The 27,322-nt window shown below is 41.0% G+C and overlaps 1 protein-coding gene across 2 annotated transcripts in view; it reads left to right on the top strand.

Annotated features, from left to right (window-relative positions):
* ryr3 (ryanodine receptor 3) overlaps positions 1-27,322 on the top strand; it is a 448,180-nt gene that overhangs the window by 253,094 nt on the left and 167,764 nt on the right. For both annotated transcript variants that reach the window (XM_069916619.1, XM_069916620.1), the window contains exons 51-57: positions 5,672-5,762; positions 9,527-9,667; positions 11,005-11,168; positions 12,904-12,982; positions 19,873-19,962; positions 24,829-24,966; positions 26,341-26,406. In XM_069916619.1, coding sequence (XP_069772720.1) covers positions 5,672-5,762; positions 9,527-9,667; positions 11,005-11,168; positions 12,904-12,982; positions 19,873-19,962; positions 24,829-24,966; positions 26,341-26,406 — 769 coding nt within the window. The remainder of the gene's footprint in view (positions 1-5,671; positions 5,763-9,526; positions 9,668-11,004; positions 11,169-12,903; positions 12,983-19,872; positions 19,963-24,828; positions 24,967-26,340; positions 26,407-27,322) is intronic.

The following is a 27,322-nucleotide window of genomic DNA, read 5'->3' as shown; positions in this document are numbered from 1 at the left end:
ATTGATGAAATTTTGAATCATGTATTTTCCCATTTTGAGTCGTGGTTGCCCTGTGACTTCATTCCATGTACTTGTGCATGTTCTCCTTAGCTATGTATGTTTGATTAGCAAAAAGTGCTTTCAGTCTCAGAATTAAATTGACCTGGTATAAATTGCTAACTGCTGATAAGTAACAACTCATCCCATATGTTATGTGCAGAACTGATTCTCCTCTTCATTCCTGGAAAGCCTGGCCTTAATTTTTGGACTGTGCTCCTCCTCTCCTGGATTCCTTAATCAGCAAATATAGTTGCTCTGTACTACCCCACCAGAATCTCAATTAGGATTCAGACTTTCCAATTTAACTCATTGAAGTGCCAGTTGATGAAGTAGACAAAGACGATGTGGTCAAATAATAATCATGGCTTTTATTAGCAGAAACTCATGGTACAATAATGAAAGACAATAGGTGCACACACAAGGGGAGTGTCCTTAACAGTAGAGATAATGCACAGCCAATGTTAGTACAGTAAGGCTTGCCAGAGGGGAGACAGGCAGCTTGGCAGACATTCACCACAGTCTCCCCCCAGCAGAAGAAGGGTTAAAATCAAAAGGACAGCTGCTAGGGAAGACTGAAGCAAGCGATACATGGATACCATGTTTGGCCTTGAGAATACTCTAACAGTCAAAATACGCCAGTATCTAGCAAGCAATCGAAATATAATGAGATGTTTTATGAATATGTCGGCCGATCAGGTTGTTTACGAATTCTGGTGCTTCTTCTCAAAACAGGTGGCTCCTTTGCAACCTTGGGAACTGGTACAGTTTCTGGGTCTGTCGTGTGGGAAGGACTGACTTCTGGACCCGCTCCAGAATCGCCAGCGTGAGGCAGTGGAGCCTCAGCATAGCCATCTGACAGCTTACTAGGGGTCAGGGGTCACAGGCTGGTGGGAGTGAGCCCAAACTCTCAGGCTCACTCTGAGTAGGGGTGTGAGGAAGGGGCAAACCAGGTGAGGCCAGATCTCTTAGAGGTACGGTGTCAGTACTCCCGTCTGGGAATTTAACATGAGCATAGTTGGGGTTAGTATGCAGTAGCTGAACTGGTTGGACTAGGGGGTCTGTTTTACACACCCGAGCATGGCTCTTCAGCAGCACGGATCCAGGCTCTGATAAACAGGCTGGCCAGTCCATTACAGTTCTACTAAGAGATGAATGGCTATTGATTACAGCCAGATAATCAACCGTTACACTACCCCCCGCCACGCATCAATGAAATGATTAATCAGATAGCGCAATACAAAGTGTACTCCACTATCGACCTCAAAGCAGCTTATCACCAAATCCCCATTAAGAAAAGGGAATGGCCCTATACGGCTTTTGAGGCTGATGGGGGGTTATACCAGTTTAAAAGGGTTACCCTTTGGGGTCACTAATGGTGTGTCTGTGTTTCAGATGGAAGTGGATAAGATTGTTAGGACGTATGAGTTACAAGGTACTTTTTCCTATCTGGATAACATCACTATCTATGGGAAAACACAGGCTGAGCACGACAACAACTTAAAGAAATTTTTAGCAACAGCTAAAGAACTCAACCTTACATTTAATGAGGGAAAATGTGTGTTCAATGCAACAGAGCTACCCATTCTGGGTTACATTGTCCACAAGGGCAAAATCTGCCCCGACCCGGAAAGAATGGCCCCCCTTAAGAAGTTACCACCCCCCCCCAGACTCAACAAAAGCCCTAGAAAGGTGTATGGGATTCTTTTCCTACTACTGTGGGACTACGCACGAAGCCACACCCTCTGTTTGACACTAAATCTTTTCCTCTCCAAGGGCCTTGAAGGCTTTCGAGAGAATTGAAGCTGATATTGCCAAAGCTGCACTCTCGTCCATTGATGAGGATGTCCCATTCCAAGTGGAAACTGATGCCTCAGATTGTGCCTTGACATGAACCCTTAATCAAAAGGGCAGACCTGTGGTATTCTTCTCCCGCATGTTACGTGGACCTGAACTTAAACATCCTGCCATTGAAAATGAAGCCCAGGCTATTATTGAAGCTGTTCACTACTGGAGACACTTTCTAGCTGACAGAAAATTTACTCTTGTCACTGATCAGAAATTTGTAGCTTACATGTTCAGTACTAAACACAAAAGTAAAATCAAGAACGATAAGATGGCACGCTGGAGAATAGAACTCTCAACTTATAATTATGAGATCCAGTACAGACTGGGCAGGTTAAATGATCCCTCTGACACATTGTCACGATCTGCTGCTGGTGCTCAGCTGGAGGGGCTAAAAGAGATCCATAGCAGGCTGTGCCACCCAGGAATCACAAGGTTCTTCCACTACATCAGGGCTAACAACCTTCCTTACTCTCTGGAAGAAGTCAGGAAACTGACTAAAAGCTGTCCTGTTTGCACAGAATGCAAACCACAATACTTCAAAGCTCTGGAGGCCACTCTCATCAAGGCAACCCGACCTTTTGAGAGGATTAGCTTAGATCTTAAAGGACCGTTACCTTTCAACAACAAAAATGTATATTTCCTTACTGTAATTGATGAATATTCCAGGTTTCCCTTTGCAATACCCTGCCCGGACATCTCGTCAGCGTCTGTCATTAAGTCACTTGACAGAATTTTCAGCAATTTTGGTTTTCCCAATTACATTCATACCGATAGGGGCTCAGCATTCATGAGCGCTGAACTGCGGCGAGCTCTGCTACGAAAGGGGATTGCCACCAGCTGTACCACGAGCTACAACCCGCAGGGCAATGGGCAGGTCAAAAGGGCTAATGCTACAGTCTGGAAGACTGTTAATCTTGCTTTAAAAACACATGGTTACCCTGTTACCCGGTGGCAGGAGGTGCTGCCTGAGGCACTACATTCTATTAGGTCTTTATTGTGTACTGCAACAAATCAAACACTTCATGAACGTATGTTTGCCTTTCCTAGGAAATCAGGAACTGTGATGGACTGGCTAGTCTGTTTATCTGAGCCTGGATCCGTGCTGCTGAAGAGCCACGCTCAGGCGCATAAAACAGACCCCCTAGCCCAACCAGTTCAGCTACTGCATACTAACCCCAACTACGCTTATGTTAAATTCCCAGACAGGAGTACTGACACTGTACCTCTAAGAGATCTTATCTTGCCTGGTTCGCCCCTTTCTCTCCTTTGGGGTTCCAGCACTCCTCGATGTTTTCTTTTCGGTTTCTAGCATTTCACTGGATCGCATGGCACTTCTCAGTGTTTTGGCTAGAGTGACTGCCTGGTCGTAGGTTAAGGGCTCCGTCTCCAGCGGCCTCTGTCGTATGTAACTGGAGTCAATCCCATTGACAAAAGCATCCAGTTTCAAGGCATTGCAGTGATGTTGCACATTGACTGCCCTGACATCACATTCGTTTGCCAGTGAGTTGAGGGCCAGTGCATAGGCAGCATCACTTTCCACGGGTTTCTGGCATCTAGTTAGCAACTGGTGTCGAGCAAGCACCATGTTCCGTGGCACTGCATAGTAATCAATCAGACGTTCCCTGGCTATAGCCAGAGTGGTAACTCCTTGCGTTACCGTGAAAGGGACCTCACCCAGCAGAGAATTCAGGTAGCCCCACTGTATCTCCTCATCGACCATGTTGTTTCGAGCCAAGTAGTAATCGAAACAAGCAATCCAGTGGTTGAAAATTTCTCTGGCCCTCGGGGCAGACTGGTCGATTATCATCCGCTCTGGCTTGAGTGCTGCATCCATTTCTGCTAATAAAATTAAAGTGCCAGTTGATGAAGTAGACAAAGACGATATGGTCAAACAATAATCATGGCTTTTATTAGCAGAAACTCATCGTACAATAATGAAAGACAATAGATGCATTCACAGTTATACCCAAGGAGAGTGTCCTTAACAGTAGAGATAATGCACAGCCAATGTTAGTACAGCAAGGCTCGCCAGAGGGGAGGCAGGCAGCTTGGCAGACATTCACCACACTCATAGAGTCAAGGTACTATTCCAGTAAATACCTCTGTTCTCCCTCCATGGCTAACACACCCTTCTTAAGATATGGTGGCAAAGGTCCCCAGATGTTTTCCAATTAGGGGTTTAAATAGCTGCCTGCATAAATTTCAGTCACAATGAAATCCTCTAAATATAAAGTCCAGAATTCTATCAGTTTGTTTAATTATTGTTAATGGGATTAGATTTATTGTAGAAAAGCTTACTTTATTCAGCCTAAACTTAATTTTTTGAGCAATTGCTTATTTATCCTTTCTGTTCATCATCTAAGTAATTTATAAATTTGCTCGATTGTTTGGACTCCCTTGTAGATCTTTGGTTGACATCATGTTCTGCCAATTTGAGAATTTGCTAATTATTCCCACCATTCCTCTTACTCAATCAATTGCATGCCTTCAGTTCTATTAACTACAGGAATGTTATTAAACACGTTGGGGAATGCAACAGAAGGAACAATTATTGCTATACCTATAAGCACTACGTTTTGGATGATACTGCTCAATATACATTTTCTACACGTGCAGAGAATATCGCAATCCTTGAACAAAAATGCATACTAAAACAAAGAGGGAAATAATAGGAGGGGTGATCTAAATCTTGGTTATAAATAGATAATTAAATTCTTAACACGGATAGAAGTGAACTGGTACGAGAGTGATTACAAGGCTTTGGTAGCTTATGGTAAACAACAGCAGCATCAAAGGGAGGTGAGCAAACAAGAGACCAAAGGCAGAGAATGAGAAGTTCGGACAAGGAATTGTAACATGTAGAGAAATGGTACCCATCAAGGCCAGAAAGGACATAAATATAACGCAAAGATGTTTAACTTTGAGCATTAAAGAGTTAAGTTAGAAAGTATAATTGTGCTGCCTGATTAGTTTATACAGCTAAAACATGCTGGTCAATGCTCTGGATGATCTAAACATCAGAGATGGCAAAAGATATGAAGCCAGTAAAGAGAACATCATAAACTAGGTCGAGACAGTTGATTGTTTCAGTAGCATAATGGTGACAGATACAGATAATGTAAAGGGGTGAAGTAAACAGCTTTACAATTAACAGGAAATAAGTTTGAAATCCTGTAATCTGGTTCAGCCTCAACAGTTAAAAAGGAAGATAGAGGTTTTTTTTTAACCACATTACAGAACCTTTAATGGCATCAAATATTGTATTAACACCAGGAGAAGTCATTATTCATTCATGTCCGGAGATCAGAAAAACAATCTGACAGTTCAGAGACATGAAGGGATGTGAGAGGTAGTGAAGAAGTGGAATGATGTCATCGAAAGTACATTATGTAGACCAGATACAGAGATGGATGGATTCTCAGGGAACTCAAGGAAACAATTCTGGGTAGGAAAAGGAAACAAATATCTGAGATATACTTCATGTTTAAGAACATTTATGGGACTTTCAGAACATTCCCAGGTCTTCTATTGCTATGCATCTGCATGGCAAAGGAAATTGATGATTGCTGCTAGACATATGTTGCTCTGAATCCACCTACAAAAAAATTATGGAGTAATCCCCTTCTAATTTCATGTCAGATCCTGAAGATGGCATTAACTACTTGGTGCAATACCACCCACAGTGAACATTAAACTATGCATGTTTTCAATAATAAATCTAAAGAACCTATAATTTAAAGACATGTTTCTTCACACTACATAACTTTCACTTCTTATTATTCTGCAGATATCTTCAACCTTCTATGTTGCAACCACTTCTGCGTCGCTTTGTTTTTGATGTTCCCCTTCTTAATGAGTACTGTAAAATGCCATTAAAGGTATATATATAAAATAGTCTTGCATTGATTACAAATTATACACTTAACAATAGTTGATCATTCTTTAAAATGCAATTAGAAGTCATGTTAAATATTTCTATTAGGTAGTGCAGGTCTGAATTTCTAGATTTTATCAATTATGGGCAGCGTTTTTATAGCATTGTTTATGGAGTATTTATAAGATATATTGAAGGCCTGGATTTCCCAGTCAAGGAGAAATTTGAGTGGATTGAATGACAGTACAGGTTTTGCTTGTGGACATTTACTTGCTTCCACCATGTTCTCAGAGGATGTTAATGAATACTCTTTGTGGTATCTCCATATTTTTAATTCATCTGAGTTCTCAATTTTTGTTGGGGAAATTAAAATGCAGTGATACTTTTTTTCATCTACCATGACTTGAAGTTCAAGTTTATTATTATCATACAATTGTATAAGTACATCTGGATGAAACAGAATTCTTCAGTCCTCAGTGTAAAAACATACAAACATATGGATAGCCATAATACACATACAGTGCCCTCCATAATATTTGGAACAAAGACACTTTTTTTCCATTATTTGCCAGATTTTATTAAAGGGTCTTTGCATACATTTTGGTTTGACCTTGTAGAAATTACAGCACTTTTTGTACATAGTTTCCTCATTTCAGGGCACCGTAATATTTGGGACATAACCATGGTATGTACATTAAAGTAGTCCTGTTTAGTAGCTTGTTGCATATCTCTTGCATGCAATGACTACTTGAAGTCTGTGATTCATCGATATGGGTGATGCTCTGCCAGGCCTCTACTGGAGCCATCTTCACACCCTGCTTGTTTCAGGGGATTGTCCCCTTAAGTTTTCTCTTCAACATATGGAAGACATGCCCAATTAGATTTAGATCAGGTGATTGACTTGGTCATTCAAGAATTTTCCAGTTTTTGGCTTTGAAAAACTCTTTCGTTGATTCAGCAGTGTGTTTGGGATCATTGTCTTGCTGTTGGATGAAGCACTATCCAATGAGTTTGGAGGTATTTGCTCATAGTTGATCAGATAAGATGTTTCAATACACCTCAGAATTCTACTGTCCATCAGTTACATCATCAGTGAAGATAAGTGCGCCAGTACCTGTGGCAGCCATGCACATCCAGGCCATAACACCCCCACCACCATGTTTCATAGATGAGGTGGTATGCTTTGGATCTTGGGCATTTCCTTTACACCTCCAAACTTTGCTCTTGCCATCATTCTGATGCAAGTTAATCTTGGTCTCATCTATCCACAAAACCTTTTTCCAGAAAGGCTCTTTTAAATACTTCTTGGTAGACTGTAATTTGGCCATCCTGTTTCTGTGGCCAATTAGTGGTTTTCAACTTGTAGTGTAGCCTCTATATTTCTGTTCATGGAGTCTTCTGCAGACAGTAGTCATTGACGCGTCCACACCTGCCCCCTTAAGAGTGTTTCTAATCTGTCAGGTGTTTTCGGATTTTTCTTCATTTTGATGAGAATTCTTCTACCATTAGCAGTGGGCGTTTTCCCTGGCCTACCAGCCCCTTTATGATTACTGAGCTTACTGGTACACTCTTTCTTCTTAATAATGTTCCAAACAGTTGATTTTGGTTATCCTAATGTTTGGGTGATATCTCTAATGGTTTTCTCCTTGTTTACAGCCTCATAATGGATTCTTTGACTTTCATAGGCACAACTCTGGTCCTTGCGATGAAAAATGGCAACTACATACTATAAAAGATATCAAAAGCTTAGAAGCAAGCCTAGCCCTCTTATACCTGCACCAATGAAGCAATTCAACATACATGAATAATCACAAATACCTGTAAAGCCAAATGTCCCATACATTATGGTGCCCTGAAATGGGGAAACTATGTATAAAAAGTGCTGTCATCTCTATACGGTTGTCTTGGGTAAACTTGTACCTCTCACTTTGTTCGTTTTAGATTGGTCACAGTGTTCGAACTACCGAAAACAAAAATAGACACACACACCGAGAGCAGTTCAGTTTATACAAGTCTTTATTACTAAATCTAAAGCTGAATTCACACTACAATATGCAAGCCCTTCCCAATTATACTTATCAACACCTGCACTGGTCCCAACTGCCAAAGCGAGGCACACTTGTAGTAGGTTGTCGGGGCACCGGTAGCAGCTTCTCTACCTCCCTCGACCGGGACGTTAGCTGGACTCTTGAAGTTCTTCTTCTTGCTGAGAGATGTAGCCGCCTCTTCCAGAATCTCTCTCTTCAGCAGTGGGACCAGGGCTTATATTACCCAAAAATTGTTTACTTCAGATCTTATCTTTTTGAACAAATGGTTTATTATCTTCAAGGTCTCCTGACAGTCTAATGTAAACTGCTCTGGGCCTCATAAGTGTAAATTAGATAATGTCTTCCTATTCAACTGCATCCTGGGCCCCATGGTGGGTGTTTAGTAAATATGCATCCTGGGCTCATGGTGGAATTTAGATCATGTCTGCTGATTCCAAACAGGTTCTCAGCCTTGCAGCTGCAGAAGTAAAAGAAACAGTTTAATTCTTTCATTACAATGGTCAAACTAAAATATTTGCAAATAACCTTGAATAAAATCTGGCAAGTGCTTTTAATCATATGAGAATTGTTTGATGCAAAAAAAAAGGGCCAAATAAAAGAAAAAAGTGATTTTTCCCAAACATTACAGAGGGCACTGCATTTACAAGCAATGCATAGATTTAAAAAAATATATATTATTGTTAAATAAATAGTAGAGTCTCGGCAGAATTGTATGAGCAGGTCATCAGTTATTCAGCAATCTCACTCTCCGTGGAAAGAAGCTGTTTCTCAGTCTTGTTATTCTGGCTCTGATAATTCTCTATTTCTTTCCTGATAGGAGTAGCTGGAAGATGTGTTTGGGGTGGTAGGGGTCCTTAAATATTTTATGAGATCTCTTCAGACATCGATCCCAATAGATCAGGTCATTGGGGTGGGAGACCCCAGTTATCCTCTCTTCTGCTCTTATGATACTGTGGATTGATCCCCAATCCAGTGCTCTGCCCAGCAACTATACCACATTGTGATGCAACCAGCCAGGATGTTCTCGATTGAGCTCCTCTAGAATAGGATAGTGGCCAGTAGCCTTGCCCGCCTTAATCTTCTCAGGAAGTGCAGTCACTGTTGCACATTCCTGACATGCCAATAATGAAGAATAAAATATTTGCAGGTAAAAATATATTTTTAATATATTGTCTAAACTTTAAGGGGTGTGTCCTCCAGCTTTGCATCAAGAGCTAAGGCACCGTCTAACTTTTAAGATGGCATTCCACTGACTCCAAAGATGAGGAATGCTGTAAGATTCCTGTCATGGAGTTTTGTTGAAGAAATAGCAACAGAAAATGTATTGGATGCTCTATTATTCCTCACCTGGATTCGTTTGTGCAAAACCAGACAAATAACCCAAAAATGCTATTCCTTTCCAAGTGGAAAACCTGGAGAAATGATGGAGATCTGCAGAACATTTGCCCTGCCAAATCTCCACATCAGTCCTGTTGAAAGATCATTAGACCAACAGTTCCATTTTATTGAATTTCTAAATATTGAACATTTTAAAAATCAGCCTCATACACCAATAGAGATTCTTATTATTCGTTATAGTGTGGTGCCAGCCCAGGATAACACTGCAGCATTCAAGCTCCATTTCATAAACACCAACAATCTCCTTTTGGAAAATTGGTAACTGGTTCTTCTGCATCATACTTGTATGCCTCATCATGCTAATTTCTTATTTCAATTATAGCTCCTAGCCAATCATTATGCACAGTGCTGGAAATACTATTGCTTGGCATCTGGTTGGGGAAGTTATGGAAATGCCTCTGATGAAGAGTTACATCTTACCAAGAGATTGTTCTGGGGAATTCTGGATGCACTCTCTACAAAGGTAAGATCAAACTTGTGTTCTTGAATTACATTAAAGGTTTGCTAACATTTGGGTTTACTTTGGTTGATATTTAGAGCTGTAAATAAGATTATTGGCATAAAGAAACAAGGAAGCATCTGAATTGTGGGGTGGGAAACAAAAGGGGAAAGTTAAATGCCTCCCTACATTTTAAACATCTTGATCATATTTCCTGAGAGTTATGATCCATATTGAAACCAATAATTGATGTTGTCCTTTCAAGTATAGAAGCCACACACAGCACAGTGTTGCCATTAATTCTCCTGAAATGAATAAACCTGTTTTACTATACATGGAATTTGGATATTACAAAAAATAATGAATCATAGAACAGGTGCAGCAAAGAAAGAAACCATTTGGTCCATTGCCTCTATGCTGGCTCTCCACTAGAGCAACTTCTTGCTCCCACACCCACACAGTCCTTCCACTGTGGCTTTGAAACCGTTTGTTCACCATGACATCCATTTCCACCTTGAACTGAGTCATTAATGGTGTGAGAATGGGACCTGTCTCCACTAGAAGCTGAAATTGAAACAGAAAATGTTGGAGAGGCAGCATTTTTGAAGAGAAGAGCTTTTAGCTCAATGAACCTCAATGGGAATTGAAAAGGAATGAGATAATCCAAGCTTTAAATATATGGACGACGATGTAGACAACAGAAAAGAAAACAAAAGGAAAGATGTGAGATGAATGCTGAATAATGCAGATGGTACCAAGCCAAAGAGAATGATAATGTAACAATTTTTTTTTAATGGAAACATAAATATAATGAGCAGAATGATTGAACTGGATGGCATTGATGTTGAGCTGTCAGTAGCATAGAAAAGTAATGATTAGCTGTAGTGTGGATGGTAACAAAAATGGGGATGTTAATGTACAATATAGAATAAAGGGAAATACAGTGGAGAATAGGATTGCTCCAAGAGCCTGCAATGACTTAGTGAGATAAATGACCTCGTATATCTTAAGGAAAATGTGAGAAGGAAGAGTTAATAGACTGGAACAGCATATTATTTTTGCTGTATGCCACCCAGTTCCTGAACCCCATAAAACATTATGCTAGTTATATTGATATTTCAAACATCTAAAATATAATTGAAGGTACTTAATAGGCAATCCATTGTACTTGTGTGCTTTTGTGAATGCACAATTAATTGCTTGTATAACTGGTATTTGTTGCACAGCTCTGTCAGTTTTCATTTAAGATATCCATGCTTTGGTTAGTTACAGCTTGTGTTACATTTTAATCAGTCATCAACTGTACTTCTAATTGATGTTGGTTGTCCTTGTTCTCAAATGGTCATTTTTTTTTCCTGCAGAAATATCATCCTGACCTCTTTAAAATGGCTTTGCCATGCCTAAGTGCTATAGGTGGGGCCCTTTCCCCTGACTATGTGGATTCGAGTTTTTCAGTTGTGTTGGACAGACAGACAACAGTGGATGACAAAGGCAACTTCGACCCAAAGCCCATCAACACTGCTAAGTATGAAAATAATAATGTTTCAATTAATATGATTCCTATCAAGGTCAGTTACTGGTTTCCATTGATGGGGGAGATGAGAACTAGGGGACATAGCCTCAACACTTTAGTAGATTTAGGACAGGGATATGGAGGAACTGCTTTTCCCAAATGGTGGTGAAGCTGTGGAATTCATTTCCCATTGAAGCAGTGGAGGCTACCTCAGTAAATATATTTAAGACAAGGTTGAATAGATTTTTACATAGTTGGGGAATTGAGGGATATGGGGAAAAGGCAGGTAGTGGAGATGAGCCAATCATCAGATCAGCCATGATCTCATTGAATGGCAGAGCAGGCTTGATAAGCTGGATGGCCTCCTCCTGCTCCTATTACTTATGTCCTGATGTTTTTATACAATTAATAGTTATTATTTGCTGATGTTTAAATTTTTTACTAACAATGGCAAAATATTTCCTAATGCTTAGGTCATTAACTATGTTTCAAAATAATGATTAATTCACTTAATTTTAAATACACAATTCAAGTCTGAACTTCATTCAGATGGTTAAACATCTATATTAAAAAAAAACATTGAAGGAATTTTACTCTGAGTACATCTTTACACATGAATAGGTTTATGATAATTTCCAACATCCTTTGATTTTGTCTAAACATTTGTAAAATTACTTTGGAATAGTTCATCATTAAATAGCAAGCATGGATGATTGCACAATAATAAAGAGTCCATATTACATTTCAATGTGTATGTATTTATAGGTTCATGGGACTTTAACTGGAGGTTTTCTTATGTTAAGAGAATTTATGGTAGTTGAGATGGCATGAATTTCACTCAACATTTTATATTTTTTATGTAAAAAAAAAAGGACTAGAATTTTATTTATATGTACAGACACTAGTTTTGTATTTGCTTCATAACTGATTAAATCTATTTATTTATTTATTCACACACACACACACACACACACACACACACACACACACACACACACACACACACATGTCCCCCCCTTATCCACGGAGATATATTCCATGAACCTGAAACAGCGGATAGTACTGAATCCTGTATATAATGTTTTTTCCTATATATACATACTTACGATAAAGTTTAATTTATAACTTAGGCACAATAAGAGATTAATAGCAATAACTAATAATAAGATAGAACAATTAAAACAATATTTTTTAAAAAGTTACTTGAATACAAGCACTGCAATACTGCAACAGTCGATCTGATAACCGAGATGGGCAGGTAGCACGTACACCGTGGATACGCTGGACAAAGGAATGACTCGTGTCCTGGGCAGGACAGCACAAGATTTTATCGTGCTACTCAGAATGGCACACTGTTTAAAACTTATGAATTGTTTATTTCTGGAATTTTCCATTTAATATTTTCAGACCATGTTTTATCGTACATAACGAAAACACAGATAAGGAGGGAAACCACTTGCATATGTGTACATATATAAAAACATACATACATACACACACGCATATATATAGATCACACAAAAAATGTGCTTTATGACACAAACTTACCAATGTAAGAGATGTTGACATAAATTAGTCACAGTCATGAACCCCTGAATTCCACTAGCAGTAAACTAAAATAAATAGTTTTGAACTCCAGTAGCCATCACATGTTATTAAGCCTAGTGATTGGGGAAAAATTGTTTTTAAACAGAACTTTCCTAAAAAATTTAACGTGGACTTTTTTTTATAATTACTTTTGTTTCAGTATTTCAATTCCAGAAAAGTTGGAGTATATTATGAACAAATATGCAGAACATCTACATGAGAAGTGGGCTGTCGAGAAGGTAATAATATGAAGGGCTCATTTTAGATTTTTGATAATATTTTCAGAGGACGAAGGTGGAAAAAGTTTATTTTAAGTAGAATTAAAATGAAAATGCTGTAAATCCTTAGCAGCTCATGCTCCACTGTGCAGTCTTGCAGTGAGAAGCAGGAGCTCAGCTGATCAGCAAACCTCAGAGCTATCAATCCTTGCAATCAGTGCTGACAGCATGTGAAAAAGAAACATTCCAGCATCCAACTGAGCCTCAGTCCCAGGGCCATTGATTGTTCAAGCTATCACTGTGATTTAGAGACCCTGACATTCAAAGCCATTCAGAAAAAAACTAAAAATCAATTAAAATTACAAATATATAATCTAAGCTGTTTAACAACTAACAACAGTTAAATGCATTTAAATGAACTTAATTAAATAAAGAGGGAAGTTTGTTTATACTTTCCCTTGACTCCTCATCGGATTTCACTTCACTAATACTAAAAGGTCGGCTGGACTTCAGCCTAGTCTGGCAGGTAGAATTCCCAATGTACCAACTGTGAAATCCAGCTAGACTCCATGAAGACCACTGTTATTTCATCATCTGTGGAGAAGTTTTGGAGTTATACCTTCATTCAGAGTAATCTGCGCAGTTGCACATGTTAAAAGCCAACTGTTCTAAACTGGAACTCTTTGGCTTGGCTTCGCGGACGAAGATTTATGGAGGGGGTAAAAAGTCCACGTCAGCTGCAGGCTCGTTTGTGGCTGACCAGTCCGATGCGGGACAGGCAGACACGATTGCAGCGGTTGCAAGGGAAAATTGGTTGGTTGGGGTTGGGTGTTGGGTTTTTCCTCCTTTGCCTTTTGTCAGTGAGGTGGGCTCTGCGGTCTTCTTCAAAGGAGGCTGCTGCCCGCCAAACTGTGAGGCGCCAAGATGCACGGTTTGAGGCGTTATCAGCCCACTGGCGGTGGTCAATGTGGCAGGCACCAAGAGATTTCTTTAGGCAGTCCTTGTACCTTTTCTTTGGTGCACCTCTGTCACGGTGGCCAGTGGAGAGCTCGCCATATAATACGATCTTGGGAAGGCGATGGTCCTCCATTCTGGAGACGTGACCCATCCAGCGCAGCTGGATCTTCAGCAGTGTGGACTCGATGCTGTCGACCTCTGCCATCTCGAGTACCTCGACGTTAGGGGTGTGAGCGCTCCAATGGATGTTGAGGATGGAGCGGAGACAACGCTGGTGGAAGCGTTCTAGGAGCCGTAGGTGGTGCCGGTAGAGGACCCATGATTCGGAGCCGAACAGGAGTGTGGGTATGACAACGGCTCTGTATACGCTTATCTTTGTGAGGTTTTTCAGTTGGTTGTTTTTCCAGACTCTTTTGTGTAGTCTTCCAAAGGCGCTATTTGCCTTGGCGAGTCTGTTGTCTATCTCATTGTCGATCCTTGCATCTGATGAAATGGTGCAGCCGAGATAGGTAAACTGGTTGACCGTTTTGAGTTTTGTGTGCCCGATGGAGATGTGGGGGGGCTGGTAGTCATGGTGGGGAGCTGGCTGATGGAGGACCTCAGTTTTCTTCAGGCTGACTTCCAGGCCAAACATTTTGGCAGTTTCCGCAAAGCAGGACGTCAAGCGCTGAAGAGCTGGCTCTGAATGGGCAACTAAAGCGGCATCATCTGCAAAGAGTAGTTCATGGACAAGTTTCTCTTGTGTCTTGGTGTGAGCTTGCAGGCGCCTCAGATTGAAGAGACTGCCATCCGTGCGGTACCGGATGTAAACAGCGTCTTCATTGTTGGGGTCTTTCATGCCTTGGTTCAGCATCATGCTGAAGAAGATTGAAAAGAGGGTTGGTGCGAGAACACATCCTTGCTTCACGCCATTGTTAATGGAGAAGGGTTCAGAGAGCTCATTGCTGTATCTGACCCGACCTTGTTGGTTTTCGTGCAGTTGGATAATCATGTTGAGGAACTTTGGGGGACATCCGATGCGCTCTAGTATTTGCCAAAGCCCTTTCCTGCTCACGGTGTCGAAGGCTTTGGTGAGGTCAACAAAGGTGATGTAGAGTCCTTTGTTTTGTTCTCTGCACTTTTCTTGGAGCTGTCTGAGGGCAAAGACCATGTCAGTGGTTCCTCTGTCTGGTCCACTGGAACTGATGGCTTTTAAATGCACTAAGTTTTACTCAATGGTTAAGTGTTGAAACACTGACTCATGCTGTGCTATTTTAAATATTAATTTAAGGTTCAACAGATGCCTGGAAAGTACAATGCTTCCATTCCCTCCTGCGTCATTTTACCACACTTACTCAGCTGAAGGTGTAACACTGTTTACAAAACATTCTAGTGACAACAATTTTTTGTGTCATCAGATAACTATTTAATTTCATGCAACTTTTAGAATGCAATGTGCAATATTCAATGAGTTTCCCGTTTACCTAAGTTATATATGATGTCAGTACCCATGTGTACTGACTCTTAAATACCACAAGCAAGCCCAGGTTCAGTTAATTATTCAATAACATGTTTTCCTTTTCAGTTTCATTGTGAGTGCCAGGCAATGCTCACAGTGACTCTTTGCCATCCTTGCAGAAGACAAAAGTTGAAGTATACATTCTCATGTATTCCATCCTCATGTATTATTATGTGACAATAATAGGAACCCCGAACTTTGAGTTTGTGGATTTATGGATTTGTAAATTGAATGTTCAACCAGATCCATCTGCCTCTCAGCAGTGTATTTCCACTGTCAGGAAATTTTGAACTTTGCACTTTCTTTACAAAGTACAGACAACTTATGGGAATCCAAACACACACGAAATCTATGTGAGTTTTCTTTGGCATTGAGGACATAAGCATAAAATAAAAACTGAAGGTCATTCCATATGATGCAGGTAAGGGATATGATGGGATACTTGCTTGGAGGAGTGAAGCTCCAATAACACTCAAACAACTCCCAGCTGGTCTGCAGAAGCATTCCATGCATTGGAGGACACCAAAACAACACTTTCCAAAGCCACAGGTACACCCGGATCCAGGCTTACCCCTGTCGTTAATGACAGATGCCTCAGACTGGGCAGTGGGCGCAGTGCTGCAACAGTGGGTGGATCACCAGTGGCAACTATTCGCTTTCTTCAGCAAACACCTCCGAACACCCAAGCTTTTGATTGCGAACTGCTGGCAATGTATCTGGCCATATGCCATTTCCAGTACATCCTTGAAGGCCGAGTGTTCACGGACTACAAGCCGCTGGTGCAAGCGCTGAGCAAATTCTCAGACCCCTGTTCGGTGAGGCAACAATGGTACCTTTCATACATCTCCAAATATACAACTGGCATCTGCCACGTAGTGGGGAAGTCCAACATGGTAGCGGATGCACTGTCCAGGCCAACGATCTGCAAGGTGACAGGTGGCATCGACACAGCCAAGGACCAGACTGAAGACGCCGACATACAACCTTGCCACACCACCATCACCAGCCTACAAATTGAGGAGTTTGTGCCAGACCCAGGAGGCCCAACACTCCTGTGCGATATGTCTACAGGTCATCCCAGGCAATCCTGCTCACGACCTGGAGACAGCGGGTATTCAATCAAGTGTATGGACTCTCTTATCCATCCATCCAGTCAACAGTCTGCCTCATTTCAGAGATGTTTGTATGGCATGGGCTTCAGTGAAGTTTCACTTTGGGCAAAAACCTGTGTACAGTTGCCAACGAGCCAAAGTCCATCAGCACACTAAAGGCCCAGTGCAATGTTTCCCATCCACAGCAGACAGGTTCAACCACGTGCATGTGGACATTGTAGGGCCCCTTTCCATCAGCCAGGGCATGAGGTACATTTTCACCATAGTCAACCGCTTTACACGCTGGCGAGAGGCAGTGCCCATGCTGACCTATGACACGGAGATCTTTTCAAGAGCCTTTACCACGCAGTGAGTCGCCCAGTTTGTTGCCCCTTCCCACATAACTTCAGACTGGGGAGCCCAGTTTACCTCTTCCCTCTGGGGACCATAGCCAAATTCTGTGGCAGCCAGCTACATCACACAATCGCCAACCACCCCCAATCCAATGGGCTAGTAGAATGCTTTCACCGCTAACTAAAAGCAGTCCTCAAATCATGGCTGTGTGGGCCCAACTGGATGGATGAACTCCCATGAGTCCTGCTAGACATCTGCAAGGCACCTAAAGAGGGCCTCCCCACTCCATCGGCGGAAATGGTCTACAGCTCATCGCTCTCCATCCCACACAATGTTCATTTCAGCTCCACGGAACCACCACCAAATGCCCTGGTCACCCTACAGCGGATGAGGAACCACACCGTCTACCCACGTCCACATCCTACCATCACCCATGGGATGTCAACCAGCCACATCCCTCAAGAGCACAAAACCGTGGACTTTGTCTTTGTAAGATGGGGAAAACCCTAACCTGCAGTCCTCTTTCGAAGAGCCTTCCAAGGTACTGAGAAGGGAGGAGGTTGTATATACTCTAGACCAGGGGTGTCAAACTCAAATTCACGGAGGGCCAAAATTAAACACTTGGACTAAGTCGAGGGCCGAACTAAATATTTATTGAAAATTTTCAACAACATCAGGAGTAGGTAGCTCAAGTTCACCCTTTGCTTGACCTGAGGGAAACATATTTGGTCCCTGTGGAGATGTAGTCAGCATTCACAGGCTGTGTCCATTTTGGCCTGCATCAGGACTCAGCATTTCCTGCTCACTCCTCAGGCTCTAGGCCTCTATTCACCCTCGACCCACCATCCCTCTACCTGACCAGTCATTTACCCAACCTCTACTCACCCCTCACTCCACACGCTCTGCCTCTAACCACCCCATCCTATACACGCCCCTGTACTGCCTCTCCCCTCAATTTGTTCCTCCCTCTACCCGTCTCTCACCCTCTAATCACCCCTCCCCTACTCGCCCTGTCCCTCCCCTTTTACCTCTTCCCTATCCACCCCTCCTTCTACTCATCCCTCCCTCCAACTGCCCCTCACACCACCATAACTTCCCCTGCCCATTACTCCTCACCTACACCCTCTGCCCACCCCTGCTTACCCACCCACTCAGGCCCAGCGCGCTGCCAATCAGCTTTTGCAGACACCACCATCTCTCTCTTCACGTGCAGGGCCGAACCAGCCGTCCCTGGGGTCCGCGCGGGTACAAGCGCTGAAGGCCGTGGCGACCGGGATAAGTGTGCTCGCGCTGTGGAAGGGCTGTCCGGTGCCAGTCGCGCAGGGCTCGCGTTGCCTGGGGGCCGTGCGCAACCTGCCATGCCCGTCGCGCTGACATGAAATCACAGGCGCTCGCCAATCCGCCGCACCGCTCGACAGGTGGGAGAAGTGACTGATTGTGCGGGGAGCCTTCCAACTGGCTTACCGGCTGATGACATCGACAGACTTCTCGTGTTACAATTTCTCGTGTTACAATGGGGAAGGATGTGCAATGAAGGGGGAGGATGGTGGGGGTGACATTACCAAAAAACAGCATTGGCTCTTGCTGCAGAGCGGGCCACCTCTAATACATTTTTGAAATGATCTTGCGGGCCAAATATAATTATTTGGCCCGCGGGCCAGAATTTGACATGTGTGCTCTAGACATTGGAGGCAGGCGACCACTTCAAGAAAGAACTATGAGAAATACAATAAACATGAGGTTACGCATGATACAATATAATTGGTTACACAGGCTATATACCATGCCCCAAAAGTTAAATAGTATCAGATAGATGTTTTTGCTGTAAGAAGGAAACGGGAACAACAGTACATGCAATTTGGGCATGTGAGAAAGTGGAAAAGTTTTGGGAAGATCTAAATCAGGTATTAAATAAAATCACAAAAAGCAACATGTCAAAAAAATCCAGAGATCTTTCTTCTAGGTAATATAATAAGTAAAAAACTAGGCCTCGATTTGGATGAAGCACAAAAAAGATTTATTATGATAGCCTTAGATGTAGCAAAAAAATGTTTAATGTCAACCTGGAAATCAGAAGAGAGCCTGAGAGTACAGCAATGGTGCATAGAAATGAATAAATGTATTCCATTGGAAAAAATAACATATAATTTAAGAAATAACGTCACAGTATTTGAACAAATTTGGGAAACGTACATGGAACACAACAGAGAGGGCCTACCACGGACCTCCACCCCCTAAAATGACAGAATGAGAAGAAGACGAAATGAACAGACCCAGTGTGTAAAAGTAGATGACACAATTTTCTTGTTTATTTTCATTGTGTGATGACATTGTTTAATGGGTTTATTGTATTGTATATGTTGAACGTTTAGTGGGTAGGGAGGGCAGTGGGAAGAAGAGAGGGAAGGGAGGGGGGAAAAAGGGGAGAAAATGACACTGTGTATATTCAAGAGGGAAATGTTTGTGTATATTTTGGTTAATATGGTTCATAGTGTAAAAAAATTTTAAAAAAAGAAAGCCCACTTGGACTGTTCAGAGCTTTCCCTGCCCCTACACTACATCGCCAGGGTTTCTGCCCATAGACGACCTCACCCGAAGAGACTGCGATTCTGGGGGGGGGGGGGGGGGGTTGGTGGTGTAATGGGCCAGGTCAATCCCGCACACGATGGGCCAAATTGCCGTATCGAACAGCCAGCGCAGCATGGCACAAGGGCTTTCCCCCCACTGTGCAGAAGTTCCAGGCTTGAGTAGCATGTTGACAAGGAAACAGCCAGGCCTCACAGCAGCATTATGACATCATTCCCATGAGCCCGTTGCCTCCTCAAAAAAGAAACGCGCATGGTTTGAGTAAACGGCAATGACTGGTTTACTTGTTTGGTGTGGACGGCATTTATTTCAGCAGCTCCGCCTTTAGCGGTGCTACAACTGAAGTCATTATGATGAGGACTTTTGTCAAAAGTACGTCTTTACATTTCAGCAAATGAAATTTAGTTTTGCTGCTTTGTTTACAGATACAAAATGGTTGGACGTATAGTGATACAATCAATGAAAATATGAAGACTCATCCATTATTGAGACCCTATAAAACTTTAACAGAACGGGTAAGAGATTTCAGTGATGTGTTTAAATTTTATTGTTACGACTGGTTGTTGCATTGTTTTCATGAAACTAGAGGAGAATAACAGTGAGGCACCTGTCAAATTAAAATAAACTCAAATTTTTGGGTTGCGATTTGTAAATTCTGTAAGGGCAAATTTCTGTTAATAGAGCTACCGTAATATAGGAGTTGCCTTAATTTATTATGATGCCGAGCACCTGGTTGGCGACCTGTAAACATTACTCTGCTACAGTTAGTAATATAATTACAGATAATTGATCATTTCTGCGGCTGAAAAATTTGAATGTTCTTGCTGATGGGGCTGCTTGAGCATGTGTTGCAGTTTGCTGAAACTGAATTCCTGGCTAAAATTACATTTAACTGTTTGATGGAGAATGCTAACAAATACAGTAAAACCCAGAATTGAAGCAACCAGCAAAAAAAGTCGAGAAAATAAATAGGAATGAAATAATAGATACAAATTTCATGTTTAAAATTGTAAACGTAAATATTTTCTGAAGTAAACATAAAGCTTCGGTGAAGATTGGAGCAAATATTCAGCCAGTCTTGCCATGCCTGAGTGTGCTTTGCTCATAGCAGCAGTTTAAATAAAGATATACAGTATTTTGAATGAAATGGCATTGCCCAGGATGAAGAGCTGGCTGATGCCACTTGCCGTAGGGATAACGCTCTTAAAGTGTCTCCCCTGCTTAGTAAGAGACACCTCGGTCAGAGGCTTTAACTGTAAAGTTTAGGAAGGGTGGGTTAATTATCTGCAATGTTATTGTTCATCTTTTGGCCAGCTATGTGGAGGGGGAAGAACTTGCAGTTGTAGCACGGTTAAAATTTTTCAAAGAATACGACTGAAAATAAAGTCAAATGCTTTCAGGTTTATATATTCGTGCAAGTGAAGTTTATTCAGTGTAAGTACATTATACAGTAGTATTTTTGTTTTTTTGAACTGTTTATTCTTAATGCAGGTGTATTAGTTAGGCATTGTAAGAGTGAGTCTCAAGCAACCAGCATCTACCAATACCCATAGGTGCTGGATACCAGGGTTTTATTGTATATAGATTATATTTTGGGGAAATGTTCACTATTTTTACTCCTCTTTACTGGTGATAATGTTGAAGTAAACATAATGTAATTACGATTAAATTCCATAATGATAATCAAAAATTTTAGCTTTTTTATTGAATTGCAATGTATTTTAAAGATCTTTTTCCTTTTCTTTAGTGTTAACCCCTATTTTCTTTCTAGTACTTAGAAGTTTCTTTGTCTACTTTTAAAAATATTATTTTTTTCTAAATATATCAATAAACTCTCAACAGTCCTGCCTTTTAAGTTGAATGGAGTTTAACCTCCATCTATATGTTCTTGGTGGGATGTTTTCCAGTTCTATTGCTAATAACAGGGATGAATGATCAGATATCAATCTAGCTTTATATTCAGTTTTCCTAACTCTCCCTTGAATATGGGCCGACAACAAAAACATATCAATCCTTGAGTATGTTTTATGCCTACTCGAATAATATGAGTATTCCTTCTCCCTTGGGTGCTGCCTCCTCCATATATCCATAAGTTTAATTTCCTGCATTGATTTAACCATAAATTTGGCCACTTTATTCTATTTGCTAGTCTTTTGTCCAGTTTCATCCAACATTTGATCCAAATTAAGGTTGAAATCCCCTCCTATCAATATATTTCCTTGCGTATCTACAATCTTCAAAAAAATATCTTGCATAAACTTTTGATCCTCTTCATTAGGTGCATAAAATCACGTGCTCAGAATTTTTCATTGATGCATGTTCCCACTTGCTTCAAATAGACATCTGTCATAGCCAAGCCAAAGAAGAAGAAAGAAAAAAAGAAGTGAACCGGTGTGGACTCGAAAGGCCAATATGGCCTGTTTCCGCTCCGTAAATGGTTATATGGTTATATACTGATTACTTTGAAATACCTAAAAAGTACTGAAATTAAGTAACAACCACTTGATAAAGTTTTGACAGCATTGTGGAATAATTTTGTAAAATTTTTTAAGCATGTCAACTATTTTAAATAAATCTTGATTAACCTTTTTGCATTTATGCATTGGGTTACAATGAAAGGTCGCATGCCTCTTTTGTATACAAGGTTAGATTTCTTTTTGTTATTAGTTTATGCGACATACCATTCCATGTGTTCTTGTACTTAATCACAGAACACAATTCTTTAGTTATAAATCATTCCAACTTTGTGATTGTGTCCTGGCATATTCATTGTATTGTGTAATATATTGCATGCTGCAATACTGGAACATTCTCAAGTTTATTGGGGAAATAGCTCATTTTTGTAAACTCCAATCAAGTAGAAGATTAATAAAAATATGGCAGTGCTGCCGCTTGTGTAGACCTACAGAGAGCAAGGTGAGGAGGCACAGCACTCCTTCGCAGCATTCTACCACCCAGACCAACTACTGACTGTTCCATACAGGCTTTAAATGGCCTGTTAAAGGAGCCAATGTATTTTAAAATCCTGTCACTGTGGGATCTGGGACCAAGATGGCAGCGCTTACCTTTGGCAGCAGCCTCAAAGGGTTGCAGAATACAGAGAAGCAGAGGACTAGTGCAGGGCATGTGAAAACAGGAAGACCACTCCCTGTTTGAAAGCGAGAAGCAGAGGAGATGACCCTATGAGACTGTGACCTTGGCGGTGAGGTAGTGAGTGGCTCTGTGGCTGAAGAACACATAGGCAGTAGGCTGTTGGTGACTCAAGGTGTGGATGCGGGGCTTCTGGTAATTGTAGTCAAAGGACTCACACCAGGCTGTGGACTGCTGGAGGCAGGTTCGATCAAGACTGGCTGAATTGGAACCAGGTACAAGAACAGGGATGCAATCTACTATTAAAAATCTATTATTAAACATATATTTCTATTTCCACACATTTCCCCTGCCTTGCCTTTCCTCTAATTACATCAATTAAAAGAGAATGCTCTGTCCAGGGTTTTCTTTTGCTTGTGCCTTGACAACAAAATTGAAAGCTTCTCAGTTGATTGATTCAGATTTATTAAATCATAAATACCACAATGAAAATGCACAGATATATTTCTTTTTGGTTTGGAGATTTGCAAGAACAAGGTTATTGTTATGAAGCTTGTTAACTTGGGACACCGACAAGATGTGAGAGGCTCAATGGAAATGGCAAGGTGACTGTAGTTGGCACTGAAAGGCAATGACTTTACCTGTCTTCATGGCACAACATAGGCTGAGTTCAGGGAGCGATGATGGGTTGTCCCCCTCCTCCGGTCTATATAGTAAAACCCCTGGTATCTGGAATTCAAGTGGCCTCAAGCAACAGTTTAAAAAAAAATCAAGAAAACTAAATAAAAAATATTAAATTATGTAAATAAGAACAAAAGAACATGTAAAAATACGCAAGTTTGAAATTGTCAAAGTAAATGTTCTCTGAAGTAACATAAATACCTTTGGTGAAGATGGAGTGCCTTAGCGTGATTTGCTCGTAGCAGTTATTTGAATAAAGTTGTATGAAGCAGTAATGGCTTTGCACAGAATGAAGAGCTGGTTGATGCCACTCGCTGTTGGGGTGACTCTCTTAAAGTGTATCATTATCCCTGCTTAGTAGGAGTCACCCTGGTCAGAAGCTTCATCCATATTCTTGAGAGATGGGGGATTAATTATCTCTAATGTTATTGTTCATCTTTCGGGCAGCTCCATGGAAGGGGAGGAACCTGCAGATGCAGTGATAGTTAAAAGTTTTCAGAGAATGACTGAAAATAAAGTAAAATACTTTAAGGTTTATATATTCATGCAGGTGAAGTTTGTTCAGTTTAAGTACAGTATAGTATTTTAAACTGTCTATTCTTAATGCAGGTTTGTTAGTTATGCATTGTTAGAGTAAGTCTAAAGCAACAGGAAAATACAGGTTGTACCTCTCTTATCCAGCAACTCCCATGGGCTGGCACGTTTGAATCTGCCACTGTAGGTACAAACTTTTTACAGACAGCATGGGACTGGAACCCTGGTCCCAATCGCTGCAACTGTAAAGGTTGAATCTGCTGCTGTTAGTACAAACTCCTCACAATCAGCGTGGAACTTGAATCCCGATCGCTGGTGCTTTAAAGGTTGAATCTGCCACTGTTAGAACAAACTCCTCACAGACAGTGTGGGACTCGAACCGTGGTCCCAATCACTGGAGCTGTAAAGGCATTGCACTAACTGCTATGCTAACTGTGCTATCCCACAGTATTATTTCCTGTTTTAGGCTTTGTTCCACCTTTGATGTGTTTACATAGGGGGTTCCCTTAAGGTCATTTTCTGTTTTCTGGCATTTTCTGTGTATTGGGTATAAGCCCGCCCTCTGCTGGACATCATGACGCCCACGTCATGATGTCACCATTCCATATACATATATATAACCCTGTGTGTCAGTAGCCAGGTTAGTCTAATGGAAGTAAAGAATGAGAAAGCATCATGTCTCCGAGTCATAATGGTGTGAGTGCATACACAACAGTGGTGATGAAGAACAAAACGAACCCTACACATACTCCATGCACCAACTACGAGAAGGAAAACAACAGAAGAAAAGTAGAAAACTACTACCTAACACCCCCAACAAAATTCCGCCAAAAGATGCTTATCCAGCATCTACCAATCTCCATAGGTGCCAGATACCAGGGGTTTTATAGTATCTATCGATCTATCTATGATAATAGAATAATCACAATATCTTAAACTCTGATTTTGTTTTCTTGTTAATGTAGCGCTGCAAATTGAATATTGGGCACTCATGGAAAGTTGCAGTTTTAAAAGTCATTCTGCATATTCTCATTACTGTTTTAAAATGGGTGATATGAACCATTCTTGAAACACAGGAAAAGGAATTGTATCGCTGGCCAACCAAGGAATCTTTCCGGATCATAGTGGCTTTGAACTGGAACATTGAAAGGACAAAAGAGAGTGATGCCATGATGCAACACCTTGAAAGTGAGAAACTGCGCAAGGCTTCTCAGGTACAGAAACTCAAACTGTTTGATCTACTGAAGCTGCTCGTGTGACTTTGTCAAGTGCATTTCACAAAAGAGTTGGAGAAATGTGATGGATTTCAACTATGCACATAGCTTTTCTCTGTATGTTCAATTTAATCATACCCTTGACAATAGTGATCTCTGCACCTTTGATTTGAATAGGTTTGTTAGCCAAATACAGACACTTGCTGTTCAGTAATATCATTTCCCTGCTGCATAGCTTTCTGACTCTAGTATATGTACATCTGTTATCTTGTTAAATTAATGTGCAATTGAACTAGTGTTTATCCTAAATTATTCTGGTGTAATAGCCTTGATGTTAACACTACAAGGTGGGAACGTGAGAGCTGTCAAGAAGTGATGAGTAGGAAGATTGAAAATTTTAAAATTATAAATGTGACATGAACACTCCTGTTGGTGTTTCATTTGTTCCACCCAGGTGCCCCACAATATAATAGTGAGGCTGTTTAAGTCCTGCAATTGCTACATATGTCCGATTCCTAAACATGGGGGAAAGCTAGGAATTGATTGCTCCACTTTAAGTAGGTCAGGAGAAGCAGGAGCTTTATCATGGTTATTCAATGCGATCTTTGGCCAGCCCTAATGTTATTTCCCTTCCTCCTTTACTATTTTTGACCTCCTCCTCCCTCCAATGTCCTGATGTGTTTCACTAATCATGTCTTTTTATCCTACAGCAAAATTGCTTGGAATTATTCCCCTTCTGCAATTTCCTTGCATCTTTTCTTTCTCTTAACAGCTGACCATGCTATCAATTTGGATATCTGCTTTTTTGGAATTAATGGATAAATGATTATGAATCTTTGCAACTTCTCTTCAGTCCCAGCCTGACTAGATCTTCAGCTGTTTCAAGCCTACCTGTGTCCACCTGTCTGCTTACAAGTTTATGGGCCATTGTATGTCATTGGCTATAAAACTTGTTCCATTTCAGATGCCACAGATTAAAGAAATATGTCAGAGTCCCAGATTTTAAGGGTTGATCCCGACCTAGGGTGTTAGCCAATTGAGTTTGCACAACCTCTCTAAGACAATATCAGATTCTGTCAATTACTCTGCTGGTGTTTTAATTGGCCACTGTAAATTATCCTGGGTGGAGGTTAATGGCAAAAAGAATGAAAGTAAAGTCAATGGATTTGTGTGAGAAAATAAACTGGAGAAAACAAGATAAGGAAATAGGACTTAACGGATTCCTTTATTGGGAACTGGCATGAATGCAGTGATGCCCTCCATAGAAATCTTTTTACTTCATATCCCAGGAAGGCCTTTAATATCAAAGTTTCAAATGTCGAATGAAAATGCTACTTAATTTGTGGTGATAAACTCTTGAATTTTCTCTTGCAGAATTCAGGGGGATACACCCCTGTTCCCATTGACTTGTCAAATGCTTTGCTCTCCAGAGAGAATCAGGTTAGTGGCATTTGAGTCGTTTTTGGCATTTACCTATGGTTAACATCTGCTGAACACCTTCAGTTGTTTAAACTAAACATCATTCTACTCTTTGATTAATGCTTTAACCACCAAAATTTTCAAAAAAGGTCTCTTGCTGGGAATATTTCCAAAATAATCCCCTCCTCTCTCACATATTGTACTCTTAGTCAGGGAAGACAAGTCCCAATAATAAATACAAAATGAATGTTGTGGAGAAACTACCAAACTGCAGATACTGGAATCTGAAGTGCTCTGAGGGGATGGTTTTGGAGCAGATTAATTCCTGTTTCAAGGAGGACCTGGAACCACTCCAATTTGTCTTTCATTACAAGTGTATGGCAGATGCTATGTTGTTGCTGTCCACTCTGCAGTAGGTCATCTGGACCACAGCATCACCTATGTCAGGCTGTTGTTCATTGACTACAGCTTGGCATTCAACACCATCATAACAGCAATATCCTGAACAAACTAAGGAATGTTCATCCATCCAGAAATGGATCCTTGACTTCATCATCGGCAGACCTCAATCAGTGTGGATTGGCAACATCACCTCCTCACTGACCATCAACACTGTACCATCTGAGGCTGTGTGCTTGGTCCCCTACTTTATTCTCTAAACTCTCATAATAGAGTTACCAAGTACAGTTCCAAGGCAATCTATAAAATTCTTTGACAATACCATTATTGTTGGCTGAATAACTGGAAATGATGAGTCAGAATATAGGAAGGTAATCAAATATCTGGTTGGGTGGATCAATAACAGTAATCTCACTCTCATCATCAATAAAACCAAGGAGATATTGTGATTTTTGGGAAGGGAAGACTGAGGGATCAGACCTGTCTGCACTGATGGAAATGGAATTACCTTCAAGTTCCTGCTAGTTCATATTTCCAA

This window comes from Narcine bancroftii, chromosome 2 (genome assembly GCF_036971445.1).
Source record: "Narcine bancroftii isolate sNarBan1 chromosome 2, sNarBan1.hap1, whole genome shotgun sequence".
In the NCBI taxonomy this organism is placed as follows: domain Eukaryota; kingdom Metazoa; phylum Chordata; class Chondrichthyes; order Torpediniformes; family Narcinidae; genus Narcine; species Narcine bancroftii.
Note: the sequence above shows the minus strand (reverse complement) of the source record. Positions and strands in the feature narration are given on the sequence as shown.